A 16,283-nucleotide genomic window follows, 5' to 3' on the forward strand; every position below is an offset into this window, starting at 1 on the left:
GCACCAACTATGTGTAAGTCTCTACAGAGTCTATTGAAAATAACCTCAGTTTTTATGAACGAAAGGCAAGTACATGATAAAGTTGCATACAGTGTTTACATTGTATATTACATTTTTACATGGGATAAAATACCTCCCAAGGTGCTTTATGGTGTTTTCACTGGATACCCATTTTAAACAGCCTTATGATTCTGGATGATAATTTTAATGTTCCCTGGCTTATCTACTATGTGACTAGCTTATCTAATATGTGACTGAGTAGGCTGATAAATAATAACATCAATTTTTATCATTAAAAAAATACAATATATATAATCAGCATCCAATAAAGAGAGAGAATCCTGGAACAAAAACTGCAGAATTAGATCCAGGCTAATCAGAATCCTGCAGTGGTGTTACAGGAAAGCAAAACAGTGAAGTCCATTTCTCAGTGTCATTACTTAGAGGCTGGGGTAAGAAAAAGTCCTGCTGGGGATGTGAAGTTAGGAGAATTTCACTCAGTTCCCCTCTGTGAGTCCGGAAGGTGTTTTTACAGCTTGCAGAGCTGAAGGAGCCAGAACTGAATGCTGGCCAGCGGGAAGATGAGAACTGCTCAAGGGAAAGGAAGGGCTCAGCAGGGAGGAGAACCTGATGAAAGTTTTAGTCATCATTATCATGATTATCTGTCACCTGCAGGGTACATAGGGAACAGTTGCATGACAGAGGAGATAACTTCTGAGGAGTTAAAGGACAACATAATATTAAAACACCAAAGACACAAAGCTGAAGTAGCAGGTTACACAATTATTTGTCAGTTTGTCCAGAGGGAGACATTTTAGCTGCACTTTCCAAAGCATTGGCACTCTGAAAACTTAATCATATAAAACTACATTCCCAACATGTATAATATGTATCATAAAACACTTGCTATACACGTATATCCAAGTATCTTGTATCTTTATGATAATTTATCTGTGAACTAAAAATCTATTTAGGATCATTATGGGTCATTTAACTTGTTTCATTTTGTCAGAAAAAAAAAGTCACCAAATAAGAAAGCATTAAAGCATTATTATTATTATTATTATTATTATTATTATTTTGAGATGGAGTCTCACTTTGTCACCAGGCTGGAGTGTAGTGGCACAATTTTGGCTCACTGTAACTTTCACCTCCTGGGTTCAAGCGATTCTCCTGCCTCAGCCTCCTGAGTAGCTGGCACTACAAGCACGCACAACCATGCCCAGCTATTTCTTTTTTTTTTTTTTTGTATTTTTAGTAGAGATGAGGTTTCACCATGTTGGCCAGGATGATGTCGATCTCCATGATCCACCCACCTAGGCCTACCAAAATGTTGGAATTACAGGCATGAGCCCCCATGCCTGGCCAAGAAAGCATTATTTTAACTGACTTTTACGTTTTAGTCAAATTGAACTTTAACCAAACAATACAAGAAAAATGATTCCTCTATCAATGTTGGTCTAAAAGCCTTCAATTGTAGCTTTTTAACTAGGTCAAGCTCCATGATCTTGAATCCCTAGATGTATTTATTCATTCATTCAACAGGTACCTAAGCATGCGCTGGCCATATCTGGCATTTTGCTTCCTCGTCCAAGCCACTATTCATATCTCTCACCCCGCTGACCACACAGCTTCCACTTGCACCCACCTCCCTTCCACTCTCTCCACCACAGCTGGGGGGATCATCTGAAAAAAGCTGATCTAGTCACTCCATTGCTTAAAACCCTTCAAAGCCTTCCCATTGTCCTTGAAATAAAAGCCAAAACTCAGCAAGGTATGGCCTGGCCCCTTCTTCCCCCTCTCAAATTGTGTGCCTTCTCTCTCTCTATCTTCACCAAACCTACTGGACTTGTTTGTTATATATTTAAGATGTACAGTATATGAAGTTTTGATATACATACACTGAGTGACGGCATTACTACAGTCAAGTAATTCTAACGTGATGTTCCCTCCCACTCTGGCAGCTTCTCACAGACTTTCCCTCTTTACCTAGAATGAGCCTCCTCCCCCATTTTGGCCAGGCTAACTCCTAGTCACCAGTCAGGTCCTAATTCGAATGCCCTCTCATTAACCGAATCAGGTTCTCCTATGCTACCCTCTCATAGAATACTTATTTATCCTTCACAGCTCTTAGCACAATTTGCAATTCTTCATTTATTTGTGTGAATATTGAAATAATGTCTGTCTCCACCACTGCACTCTCCCTAAGGGCGGGGGCCATGTCTGTTTTGCCCTCCACTGTAGCCCTGGCATCCATCTCGTACAGTGCATAAAACAGTACATATAGCCTACTGAATTCCTATTCAGTATCCAATCGATACCTGTTGGGTATACGTGCACAGAATATGTACAAATGCAGCCGGACACAGTGGCTCATGCCTGTAATCCCAGCACTTTGGGAGACTGAGGCGGGTGAATCATGAGGTCAGAAGATAAAGACCAGCCTGGCCAACAAGGGGAAACCCCATCTCTACTAAAATACAAAAAAAAGTAGCCGGGTGTGGTGGGGGGGCAACTGTAATCCCAGCTACTCAGGAGGCTGAGGCAGAAGAATCACTTGAAATAGGAAGGCGGAGGTTGCAATGAGTCAAGTTTGTGCCATTGCACTCCAGGCTGGGCAACGAGAGCAAAAAAAATCTGTCTCAAAAAAAAAAAAGAAAGAAATACATACAAACGCTAGACGATTCATTCAATAAAAGCCAGAATAATGCCTGTATTACTCTCCTGGGATCAAGTGATCTGTCCACCTCCGTCTCCCAATGTGCTGGGATTACAGGCATAAGCCACTGCACTGGGCCACCTGTATTACTCTCTAGGTACCATCGAAAGCACTCAATAACATTTGTTGCACAAACACTGAATGGTGGCAATATATTTCTTCTATTATTTTCTTGAAATATTCATCAGATTTTTATCTATTGATTTCTTAACTCCAAATTTTCCAACACTTATCTTTGGAAAGACTGAACGAACAAACTCTACCTTATCAAGGCACGGCAGCTGAGCAGTGGCCACCACAAAGGAGGCAGAGGATGCCTTGCATAGATTCCATTTGAATCTATTTGCTTTGGTTACTCTATTTCAAATATGCTTGCATCACATGAAATGGAATTCCACTTCCTTCCTTCCCCCTAAACCTTAATAAAGGAATTAGGCTAGCTGTTTGGGACTAAAAAATCCATCAAGAAGTTGTTTGCATTTTACTGAGATATTTGTTGAATTCAATTAATATTTCCAGAAAAACCTCAAGATACCTGTCACTCTACAGGGACATAAAATTTTTTTATCTAATATGTACAATCTTTAACTTGACAATTTCACAAGGCGTATTGATATAAATGATATTGCTCAATATCTGGTGACTCAGTAGAAAGTGATCTTCAGTTTCAACAAGCAGTCTTTGAATTTATGATGCTTTTCCTTAAGGAAATTAACCTGAGGACTTTTTCCCATACATCCAAAGAACACTAAAAGTTGTTTTCAAAACATAGAGTATACTTGGTTTCTATGTGGTATTTATAAGAAAAGAAAGTATCTGCAGATATTCACTTATAAAGGCAACCTTGGAATCCTCTAATTCATCATTAAAGTGTGCTTTGTATGTAGGTAATCATCTAACTATAGACACAAAACTGACTTCTCTTAAAATGACTGATGGAACAATGGCTTTGCATGAAAATACTGAGTCAGAAAAAGTAATACTCTTGGCAGGCTAGATCGAAATAGAACTTGTTTCCCTAACTAACAGAGGTGTTCTATCTAAAAAAAATTCTTTTCTCTCTTCTTGGTGGTCTAGCGGTTAGGAATAAAAATTAAAAATGAATAAATACAATACACTTTTCTCTCAATCAAACTAATATTGACTGGGCACTATGGAAGCAAATGGGAGCAGACTATTCAGGTATGAAAATAACATTACCTTGCTTCAGGTATAAAGTGACCTGCCACAGAAGTTTGGAAGAGGGAGAGAATATAAAGGGGCTGGGGTATGAGGACCGCTCTTACAGCAGAAAGGCATCTGAGCAGAGCCTTGAGGAGTATATAAAATCTCAATATATGGTATTAAATGGGAGAGGATCGGCAAGAATAGGACCAAAGAACGCGCCCTCTGGAGTGCCTTCCCATAAGATGAAGTACTCATCTCATCAGCTAAGAACCCTAAGTTCCTTGACCCAGGTAGTCTGCACTTCCTTTTCAGAAGACAAATTTGTGTATCTCATTCCTCCTCAAAGGCTGGGCCTTGTATTATTGTCCATCAGAAATAAGTCCCCAGTACTTAATGTAGCATCTGGCAGAATGTGAGCATGCCAAATAGATGTAGGTTGAAATGATGTTTAGAAACATCACATTAGGTTTACACATTGTTAACACATGATCGAAAAATTCAGGTAAATGGATTGGCTAAAATCCAATGAAAACTATTAATTAAGCCTGTCATTTGGTACAGCTTAAAATAAAAGCCTATGTGGATTGAATTTTTCATTTTGGATCCAATTATGCTGTCACATAGGTACAGCTCTACTATATGAGTCATCCAAAGTTCTATTAATCAAATCCAGAATAATAATATAATAATGTGTTTTAATCATTCTAATACAGCAAATGAGACATTGGAAAACAAAACCAACACTATTGTAAAGTGCCCACCGATCACTCTTCACTGGGGACTGTGTCTTGCTCAGCAGTGGGATAACAGCAACACCTAAGAGTTGAACAAACCATAAGAAAAACTATGAACTGTCAGGGAAAGTCAGATTAAAGGGAAATAAAAATCCAAGGTGTATTGCTAGATTTTGCAATAACTACATGTGGCAATACAGAAATGTGATTTTAATTGGAGGAGGAAGATAATTATAGCTTGCAAGCCAGCTAGCTAATCTAAGTGACAAACATTGGCCCCTCGCCCATGAAGAGGGTGAACCCAAAACGGGAGTTTATCAAGTTTCCATTACAAATGTGTTCAAGACACCTGAACCACCCTGAAACCCAACCCCGAAACCAAGGCGTGGGGGTGGGGGGTTATATGTTGCTAGTAATTAAATTTAAATAATTTCTGTAAATTTAAATATGAAAACAACAAATTCTGTGTTATATCTTTGGAATTCACATTGTGCTGGTGATCAAATGAAATGGTATAAAACACAGCAGGCGTTCCTGAAAAAATATTCCTTGAGCTAATACTAGAAACAGAAAAAGGGGTCAGGTTAATCCTATGGATTTAGAAGTGATCCAAGTAAAGGCAACTTACATGATAATGGAAGTGAAAACCATGTCATCTAAGGAACAGTTGAATGAACTGATGATCCATAACCTGGAAAACGAAAGACGTGGAAAGGCAGAGTAATCTTGCCAAATACCTAAAAGATTCCCCATCAGCAAAGCGATGTTCTGTGTCGCAGATTTCAGTTAAATAGAAAGATAAACTTTTTTTTAAATAATTAGAGCACTTAAAAGATACGTGGAGTGGTGGCCAGGCGCAGTGGCTCACACCTGTATTCCCAGCACTTTGGGAGGCCAAGGCAGGTGGATCACGACGTTAGGAAATCAAGACAATCCTGGCCAACATGGTGAAACCCCGTCTCTACAAAATACAAAAAATTAGCTGGGCATGGTGGTGCATGCCTGTAGTCTCAACTACTTGGGAGGCTGAGGCAGAATCGTTTGAACCTGGGAGATGGAGTTTGCAGTGAGATGAGATTGAGCTAATGCACTCCACCCTGGGCGACAGAGGGAGATTCCATCTCAAAAAAAAAAAAAGAAAGAAAGAAAGAAAAAGAAAAAGGAAAAAAGGTACGTAGAGTGCTTTGTAAGACAATGAGTTTCTTGTCACTATTAAATATTCCAGTAGAGACTGGAGACATCTGATAAGGGGTTCTGTTTGGTGTTTGATATTTAACAAGAGAAGCAAGAAAGGACAGACATCTGTGAGTACCCACTATGAGAAGACACTTTGTATGTGTTATCTAAATTGGTAGACTCAAATTTATGAATTGGATATTATTTCTCACATTAAATAATCTCAGGAAGATTATTTAATCTTCATGAAGAAGATTAAAAGAGATTAAGTAATTTACCGTACACCCTGTAATAGGCAATGCAAGAAATGTGAATCCTGGTAATGACCTCTAATGTCCTTTGCAAATTGTGTTCTGGTTGAAGCCATCGCAGTGAATGCATTAGTGATCTAGACAATTCTATCCTGATAATTTGTCTATTTATCCAGACTGGCATTATTTCTGTCAGAATTTCTCTCCTAATCTCAGACCCACACTGCAGCTGCCTATGGAATAACTTCACCTGAATGTTGAGAGGTACCTCAGTTTCAATCATCCTTTCTCTAAATTTGTTATCTTTCCTACAAACACTGCTCCCCACTTGCATTCACATATCAGTCAACAGCATTCCCTGAAGTTCAAAACTAGAAACCTCTTGTCATCTCAGACGCTCTCCATCGTCAACCTGCAAACAGCCAAGTCAAATGGCACCATATCTATAACTATCTTCCCATTCTTACTACTGCACTGAAACTTTTGTGAAATTTTCATTGTTTCTTCCCCTCCCCAAACTCTTGCAAATTCCCCCATCTCATCTCCCTTCATCCAGTTTCCCTCCAATCCATCTAGGGCACTGTCAACAAAGTTGTCTTTCTAAAAATTAAGGTCATGCTCCTCACCTATGTAGCAGCTTTCAATGCTCCACTCCATGACTAAGGGATCAAGTCCAAATTCCTTAGAATGGCATTAAAGATCTTTTCTCTTGTGGTCCAAACCTATTTTCCAGTCTGATTTCTTGGCACTCACTCGCATAAACTTGATGTACCAGCCAAACCAAGCTTTTCACAGTTCTTCAAATATGCCGTGCGTGTTTATGTCTCCTTTATGCGTGCTGGTCCCTTGGCCTAGAGGTTTTTATTTCCCCCATACGATGAATTCTAAGCCATTCTTTAAGACATCATTCAAAAGACATCTCATTAAGTCCTCCAGAAACTTATTTCTCTTTCTTGGTGCTTCTTCTACGTTAGATAAATCTGTATTTTCAAACTCTTCATCCCATTTTGTAATTATCTGTGCCTTGTCTCCTACCCTTTGACCCAAAAGATAGGACTTCCTTGAATGTAAGGACCACATCTTACCTATCCTCAGAACCCCAGTAAAATATATGACATATAATACATATTCAGTGAATTGTACCAAAAAAACAAATGGGACAATCAGAGCCAAGATACTGCCCCTTCCCTTCAGAAGGTGAGGAAAAGAGGCCTAAAGACAAGGTGCCTTTCTTGCTACAGTTAATTTTACAATCGAGTGGTATTAATTGGAAGAATACAGAAAAATCTTTTCTTCCAAATCTGTACCACCACAGTGCCTGAGATTCCGTTTGGATTATTATCTAAGTATTCCACTTAGATGTGTTACCTTTCCTACAAACAATTCTCCTCCTTTGCATTTACGTATCAGTCAACAGCATTCCCCAAAGTTCAAAACTAGAAACCTCCTGCCATCTCAGAGGCCCTCCATCATCAACCTGCAAACAGCCAAGTCAAATGCCACTATATCTATAACTATCTTCCCATTCTTAACCACTGCACTGACACTTTTGTTTTTTTTAATGTAAATAGCTTCAGTGAATGCCTCTCCAACCCTACCCACCTTTGGCAGTCAGTAAGTCACACCTTAGACTGAATTAGACTCACCAGATGGTTATCTTCCTAATACCTATTCCCACGGCAGGCTGAGAAGCCTCAGTAGGGAAAGTGGAAAAAACAGAGAAATGGAGCAAGTCAAAGGAGGACAAACGAAACTGGCATGTGGCTTTGGGGTACCAGGCAGCAACTTCAGAACACAGGATAGCTGGCGGCAGGTGGGAGAGTGGTATGGCAGAGAGGGAGAGGGCAGCAAAACAAAGATCTAGATGCAAGGATGGAAACCTCAGCAGGTACTGGTTCTTCTACTCCTTCCCCAGAGACCGGGGAAACACCCTCTATCACACTGAGCAAAAGCAGCCCCACCTTGGCACTCAGGCTTGGCTCTTCAGGGGAAGAGCTCATCATCATTGTTACTTAACTCTGTTAACCCCTGCAATTTAACTACTCTTCCCACCCACTGCTCCCATAATCTTTCCTTTCATCTAATGAGGAGACAAGGAGAAGAGAGGTGAGCTGGTTTCTGTAATTCCAATAGATAAGGCTGCCACAGAGAACTAGATATCCTCTTAGCTTATTACCTGATCCCACCTGAGATATTCTCGTTCCTCCTACCTTACCTGCAGCAGTGAACAGGTTTTCTGAGAGGACTGGAAGAAAGTTTCTAAACAGCTAGCAATATACATCTAGGAGTGTTGTCTGCCTGTGAAGCCTGCGCCAACACATGTTAAAGAAAGCAAAAGGCTGACCATGAGAAAGTACGACCATCATTTCCAATTCCGTATCTGCACTTGTAAACCACTCTTCTGGCTTTCCTATTCTGCCACTTTCTTGGTCTTGACCACCACAATAACCAATCAATAATCAAATAATCATTATCACTCTTTCAATTGGCTTCTTTTTTTCTGTGTCCATGATGGCATATCTAGACACTAACATTCTCCTAACTGGTTCCCTTGCTCCCAGTCTCTCTCAAACCAATTGGAATACTTCCAACAGGCTAATCTTTCTGAAGCAATGCTTTTCTCAAGTCTTTCCCCCACTCAAAAGCAATCTGAAGATTGCAATATGGAGTTTCTTATCAGTGGTTCTCAATATGTTTTTTTCCTAAAGCAGCTCAAGGACACAAAATATTCCCAATAGTAACAATTTATTTGATTTATTTGCAGTGGTGCTTGGCAAAGGAGGGAATGAATTCTGAATCTCTGGGTGGGAGTGTTATGTTGCGCATGATTTGTGGAACTTCCTGAAGGTAAATGTGATAATTAGAATAATAACAGCACATAGAGAGTAATGTGGTTACAGAAAGAAGGTGATATCCTTTTCCAGCCACTTTTCCTTTTCCTATGATAGAAATCCCCATATCCTTTCCCAGAAGGGATAAAGAAAGGAGGGACCTTCAGGGACAAATCTCTTCTGAGGGCATCAACATGTCTGACATCAATTAGGCCAAAAGGCAATTGCCATGCTGACTTGAGGGTCGTAGTCTACTGGCCTCACTCTACTGCTGACACAGCCTAAACACCAACACACTCACAAGGACTACATCAAACAGAAACAATTCCACTCCTTGGTTAAAGAAGTGGTCTTAGACAAGTCACATCCACCGTTTTTAAATTTCATTTACTCTTCTTTAGAATAAGGCATTGGAAATTATCTCCATGATCCTTTCCAGCTCTAAAATGTGAAGATTCTATAGACCCAGCTTTTTTTTTTTTTTTTGAGACAGAGTCTTGCTCTGTCACCCAGGCTGGAGTGCAATGGTGCAATCTCGGCTCACTGCAACCTCCATCTCCCAGGTTCAAGCAATTCTCTTGCCTCAGCCACCCAAGTAGCTGGGATTACAGGCGTCCGCCACCACCCCCAGCTAATTTTTTGTATTTTTAGTAGAGATGGGGTTTCACCATGTTTACCAAGCTGGTCTTGAACTCCTGACCTCAAGTGATACACCTGCCTCAGCCTCCCAAAGTGCTGGGATTATAGGTATGAGCCATTGCGCCCGGGCTAGACCCACATTTTAAACCATTAAAGATTTGGGATCAGCACAAGATGCAATATGTAGGGCATAAAATTAACATTACTTGATCATGAAAGAAAAAAAGATTCTCGAGAGTTGTCTCAGAAATCAGTTCTTTTCATCTAAACTATTAAGATACACATATATCTGTATTAAACCATTTGCCCAAGGTCATGAACACGTTAGCATCTCAACTAAGTAATAAAAACCATATGAAGTAGAAAGTAGCTGCTGTCCCTTCAGGAGAGGCCCCTGAAAGGGGGTGTGCAGTCCTAGTGTGTGCAGTAGGAGGAGGAGATAGCAGCCCCTCCCACCACTTAGACTTAGCCAATCGGGACACTGAAATTTGAACAAGAGACCAATGTGTGAGAACACACACTGGAGATCATAGCAATTGTGTGAATTTTGCTGTGGTTTGTGTAAACTAGCCCTCCAAAGCACCTCAGCTTCTCCTTGTCCTCCAATTCTTATATCCTACCTTCCATTGATTCTAGAAGCCAATGATATCCTTCTAGTAAATTCTCTTCTTGTTTAGTGCAAACAATCTGTTTCTAACCAACGTAATTAAACTATGAAGCCACCTGGGCCTTCCTGGAACAGTTTCTCAACTCTATCCTTCATTTGTCCCCACCCAGTATGCACACCTCTACCTTTCCACATTGGTAGGCACCTGCTCTGTACTTGGCACTATGCTAAGTCTTAAGAAAGAAATGTGAATAATGTGTGGTCTGGATCCTACACTTTGATAAGCAAGTATTAACCCTTATTTCATAGTGTTGCAATTATTCATTTTCCTATTAACCTCCTTTAGAGTAAAGACTCTATACAAGACCTATCATACAGTAGGGTCCATGCAGGAAACAACTGGCACACTCAAATTAGGATACATCAAGGCAAATTTAAGAAAAGAACTATTGATAAAGGTGTGGGTTTGGTGTAGGAAAACCATCGGGTAGCTAGTGTCACCCCCATGCCTAAAGAACAAGGAAAGGTAACTAGAAAGGTAAAGTCACAGAAAGGGCCATCTCAACAGAAGCTGTGGTGTTCAATAAAAGGATCCAACCAAGCTGCAGAGGTGGCGAGGGGAATAAATCCCCCAAACTCATTCTTCTCCCTCTCTCCACTGGGGTCCCCACTGGGCAAACATAATGAAAGCCAGAGGGCAAGGTTATCTTCCTGGTGCCGAGAGCAGAATGGAGAAAGGTGGAAAGAGGATATGGAAGGGAAAACAGCTTTATAGGGTCAGCACTCAATACATGTAGTTGAATTAGATTATTGCTACTACATGTTTGTAATATCTAGTTTCTCTTTTCTCATTTTATTAGTTCTCAAGTACCTGTATTCATGTTCTTGTTGGCAGATTTTCCTGATACATGCCAAGTTTAATTCCTCTTCCTCTCTGCTATAGAAATACACACACCAATACTAAAAAGAAACCTGTCCTGAATCTAACTTCCCAATAATCAGTGTCTCCTCTTGAAACCCTGATGAAAGCTGAGACTCCACTATCTTTCCATGCTCTTCTCCCCTCATTCTCTAAGGGATTCCTTAATCATGCATAACAGTCATCCTCTCCATCCTGTGCACCTAAGTGTAACAAAATCATGGGTCTTTAGGGCCATGGGAGGCTGATGCAGAGAAGACAGAACAATCTCTTTGTTGTGAGGACAGGGTGCAGTGGAGGAGATGGAGATCATGGCAAAGGGAATGAGCTGGCACAGAGCTTCCACTTGCAGATATTTTGGATTCTTAGGAGAGACTGGGAGATGAGAAAGGAATGAGTCACAGAAGGAAGAAGTCTGAAGAAGAGGTAACTTTCAGAAATTCAGAAGGAACTCCAGGAACAGAACTCAGACGTGGGCACAGGAGCTGGAAGACATCTGTGTACAGAGTAAGGAGGGGTAAAAGAGAGAAACGTGCACCTTCTCTTCAGTCTACTCCCCCACACGTATTCTAAAAAGACAAAATCACACTTGTTTAAGGCCGGTCTTTCAAGTGGGCAAAGTGCAATTTCAGCAAATTTCTGCCCAAAATAAATTCTCTCCTCCTCACCAAGAACTGAAATTTCTATCACAAGGAACAAACTTTCATTTCATAATTAAAGGAAAAGCTCAGAATTCAAATGTCTAGTTTCCTGAAAGACATACAGCAAATACTATGTTTCTACAGTGTAAATGAACAATATCATGCCTTTTACCTAGACAGAAAAAATGAGTTAAAGCACAAGAAAGCCCATGGCTTCAGACAAAGTGCAGACTGAGATTTCAACCTAGAGAAGAAAAAGGGAAGAAGGTATAGACACAAATGGAAAACTTTGCCAACTTCTTAATTTTGTACAAAGGCATCTCTGTCCAGTTTAGGGTATGCACGGATATCTAGACTCAGTGCTCAGCCACTGAGTGTAGGAGGGACCTTGATCAAGACACATGTATGACAACCAAATAAAACCAGGGCTCGTAATAGTCCCATAAGACTTCCTGGTACATATTGGGCATTCAATAAATATCTCTTGAATGACTGTGTGATATAATAAGGGCTATGAGTTTTAGAGACTGCTTTGGGCTAGAGTGGGGACCAGGGAGAGAAGAAGGGAGAGAACAAGCATTCATTGAGAGCCTAGTATGTGCCAAATGCAATTACTTGTTTCTCACTAATACTCCAAATTCTTTTGTAATTTGTACAGATGAAAAAACTGAGATTCACAGAAGATAAGTAACTTCGTCCAAGCTGAGAAACAATAAGCGAGGACTCAAAGATCTATTTAACTCTACAGCAGTGTGCACTACTCAGACTCCTTGGAAAGGGGCCTGAGGTAAGCTTGGAAGTTTTCATGAAAAAATAGATGCAAACTGAGCAAGAGCATGAGAATGTTTAGACTATAGGGTCAGAATGAGAGAAAGGATCTCCATTAGAGGAATGCCTGCAGTGTTTCAAAAAATAGTCACTCATCATAATTCAAAAGACAGTCATGAAATGGTGGTCTTTTCTGTTTTTCCTGCTCACACAGTTTTCTTATATGTCCCTAACACCCTGATGAAATAGCACTTGAGCATATATGGCTCATCAATCACTAAGAGGTGAGAAGATTGTTAACCAAAGAAACCTATACTTCAAAAAAAATTGTTCATTAAAGATGACGTAATGATTGATAGATAGATAGATAGATAGATAGATAGATAGATAGATAGATAGATAGATAGACAGACAGGCAGGCTGGCTTTACAACGGCCCCCAGAGTGCACTGACTTTGGGGCTAAACTTTAACCGTCAATCTCTGCTACCTCCACACAATGTTTTTTTCCTCTGGGTTGTGGCAGCACAGCGGCACTGACCGCTGTGGCTGTGGGTCTGTTAAGGCTCAGAGAGAAGCTATGTCATTGTAGGGGGCTGAAGACAGCACAGAGGCCATGGTAGTGGCCATCTGGTGGCTTTTATGGTGTTGAGGGTAGGCTGGGTCCTGGCTCAGGGTGGAGTAGCATGAGTGCTGGACCAAAGAGGGGCCTGTGAAATTCTGGTGGCTCTGATAGTGGTGGCCTTCTTCCAAGTAATGAGAGGAAAACCACACAGAATTTAAACAAATGCCAGACCTGTTACCTTGACAACTTACATTGCCTGGAAAATGCCAGTGCTGACCTTACACTCAATAAGATGGCATGAGGATTTGGGGGGGAAAACTGATGGTCAACCTTGAGACTGTAGCAAATATTACAACACTATCAAGTACCTTAAAACTCAGGTAAGTTGTCTCAAATGTAGAAAATACAACCCTTTCTCCTGGCCAGCATATATTTTTTCTGATTACTTGATGCATCTAATGTTGAGAAAAATGTCTAACAAGCATAAAAATTAACATGAAATATTTTGACATTCATTTGAAAGAGAAACATTTATCCTTCTGTGTTTCAGAAGCTCTAAAAAATATATTTAGCTCAAAAGTTACATAATGGTCCCAGAAAAATTTAAATTTACTGTTTATCTAATTTATATTTATACAAATAATTGTTTTACGCACGGTCTCACTCTGTTGCCCTGGCTCGAGTATAGTGGCACAATCATAGTTCACTGCAGCCTCACCCTCCCGACTTGAGCAATCCTCCCACGTCAGCCTCCCAAGTAGCTGGGACTACAGATATGTGCCATCATTCCCAGCTAATTTATTTTCTGTAGAAATGGGGTCTCACTATGTTGTTCAGGCTGATTTCGAACTCCTGGACTCAAGTGATCCTCCATCCTCAGCTTCTCCAAGTGCTGGGACTACAGGCATGAGCCACCATGCCTAACACAAATATAATTATGATTGACAAATTTTTAATTATTGAAATCCATGAAGTAAATAATCTGGACCTAATGGCAACCAACATATTTTGTTGAATTACATGGTTCCTTTTCCTCCCTCGAAGGTAACAAATGTTACTTTGGAAAATGCCAACATTCTGCATTAGATCCACAATTCCAGGCTGTGGATGACTTCAAGCTCAAGTAAGTCAGAAACCACGTGAAGAACTGATACACACACACACACACACACACACACACACACACTCCCTGATTCACTTTAAACAATGTTACTATAAAATGTACAATATCATTATTTCATATTAAACACCTCAACATAAAATAATATCTTATGTTTAAATTACAATAGTGGCCATAGGCTAGCAATCTGAAAACTCCCAGGCTAGCAATTTAAAATATCATGTATGGGCCGGGAACAGTGGCTCATGCCTATAATCCCAGCACTTTGGGAGGCCGAGGCGGGTGGATCACGAGGTCAAGAGATCGAGACCATCCTGGTCAACAAGGTGAAACACTGTCTCTACTAAACATACAAAATTTAGCTGGGCATGGTGGTGCGCGCCTGTAGTCCCAGCTACTCAGGAGGCTGAGGCAGGAGAATTGCTTGAACCCAGGAGATGGAGGTTGCAGTGAGCCGAGATCGCGCCATTGCACTCCAGCCTGGGTAGCAAGAGTGAAACTCCGTCTCAAAAAATAAAATAAAATAAAATAAAATAAAATCTCATGTATGGTGTATGACTCTCCAATCCATAGGTCAGAGACTTGGTTTTTATAGAACTGCAGGAGGTCCCCGTACTGTACTTGAAATTTTTTTTAACTAGGGAGACATAGCCCTTATAAAAAAAAAAAAAGGTGCATTCCCCTGTACTTGAAAAGGAACTTGCTTCCTTTCCTCGTCAAAGAGCAGGGGAGAGATTTTCACTCTTTCATGACGGTAATAAAGTTATTCCTACCATTTACTGAACATTGATGCTGTGTGAAGTACTTTTGTACATTAACTCACTTAATTCTCACAATATTCCCATTTTAGCTGGGCGTGGTGGCTCAGGCCTGTAATCCCAACACTTTGGGAGGCCAAGGCAGGTGGATCACTTGGGGTCAGGAGTTCGAGACCAGCCTGACCAACATGGTAAAACCCCATCTCTATTAAAAATACAAAAATTAGCCAGGCATGGTGGGGGCACACTTGTAATCCTAGCTACTTGGGAGGCTGAGGTGGGAGGATCAGTTGAACCTGGGAGGCAGAGATTACAGTGAACCAAGATCATGCCACTGTACTCTAGCTGGGTGGAAGAGTGAGACTTGGTCTCAAAAAAAAAAAAAAAAAAAACCTGTAACATCCCATTTTTATGATGAGAAAACTAAGGTTCAGAGAAGTAATTTGCCCAAAATGATGGCTGAACATGGCACAGATGCAAATTGAACCCATGTCTTTACACCCCAGTGCTGTGCTCTATAAGCTCCAGTGTGTGAGATGTTCTATTACCACTGCATGAGGAGACCTCCATCTAAGCTGTATTGATTCTTCTAACAGGGCTCTGTTCAGATACCAGAGTAAAGCTGTCCTCTATCAGTGTGTTGAGGCTGATAGCAAGGGCCCACAAAGTGTCTTGGATGAGTTGACTTTGAACAAGACTAACCTAGACTTGCAAATGGAGATGCAGGAGGTGAATTACCTCAGAAACAATCATGAAGAGGCGGAAACTACAAGAAATGAATGTAAAGTTTCAGTATGTTAATACTTGAAAAGATGTGGTGGTGGTGGCTATCAGTATAAGAGATATTCTTTTCAGAAAACACAGGTAAAGTAACACAGACTGTAAGGCAAAAACGTACCCCTCAGGGTGACAATGAAAATCAAATAAATTACTTGTATTAAAATATTTTGTAAAAATTAAAAATATTATTTCTTTATATTTATCCTAAATATTTTTATGATAGAGTTGCCAGATAAAATACAGGACTCTCCGTTTAAATTATAATTTCAGGTAAACAATGAGTAATATAACAAATATGTCCCAAATATTGCATGGAATAGTTATACCAAAATTAAGCAGTCAATGTTTATTTGAAATTCAAATTTAATTGGCATTCTGTATTTTATTAAATCTAGTAACACTATTGTCTCCTATAATTTTTTTAAAACATTAAAAAATATTTCTAAACTACATTTTCAGTTTTAAATGTTTAATTTCTTTAAATAATCATCTTCCAGATGCAAGATCAAGTAACCTGTGGCATTTTATTTTACTTTGGATCCGGAGATGAAGAATGACAATAACAAGGTATCTTATGTTGAGGTAAATGTAGAAAACAGCCTCAGGTGTA

The 16,283-nt window shown here is 40.1% G+C and overlaps 1 protein-coding gene across 24 annotated transcripts in view; it reads right to left on the bottom strand.

Moving 5' to 3' along the window:
• Positions 1-16,283, bottom strand: part of LOC103793320 (guanine nucleotide-binding protein G(i) subunit alpha-2-like) — a 154,682-nt gene that overhangs the window by 122,713 nt on the left and 15,686 nt on the right. For 10 of the 24 annotated variants that reach the window (XR_013535681.1, XR_013535680.1, XR_013535679.1 and 7 more), the window contains 2 exons: positions 5,249-5,311; positions 4,648-4,702 (listed from right to left, as the gene is read on the bottom strand). The exons of 10 other annotated variants lie outside the window; for them this stretch is intronic. Coding sequence is in view for 2 of the 14 variants with exons in the window: in XM_078373628.1 (XP_078229754.1) it covers positions 4,648-4,702; positions 5,249-5,276 (83 nt within the window). In the remaining 12 variants the exon portion in view is untranslated. 4 more of the 24 variants (XR_013535687.1, XM_078373632.1, XM_078373630.1 and 1 more) reach the window with 2 other exon arrangements.

Source organism: Callithrix jacchus, chromosome 5 (assembly GCF_049354715.1).
Source record: "Callithrix jacchus isolate 240 chromosome 5, calJac240_pri, whole genome shotgun sequence".
In the NCBI taxonomy this organism is placed as follows: Eukaryota; Metazoa; Chordata; class Mammalia; order Primates; family Cebidae; genus Callithrix; species Callithrix jacchus.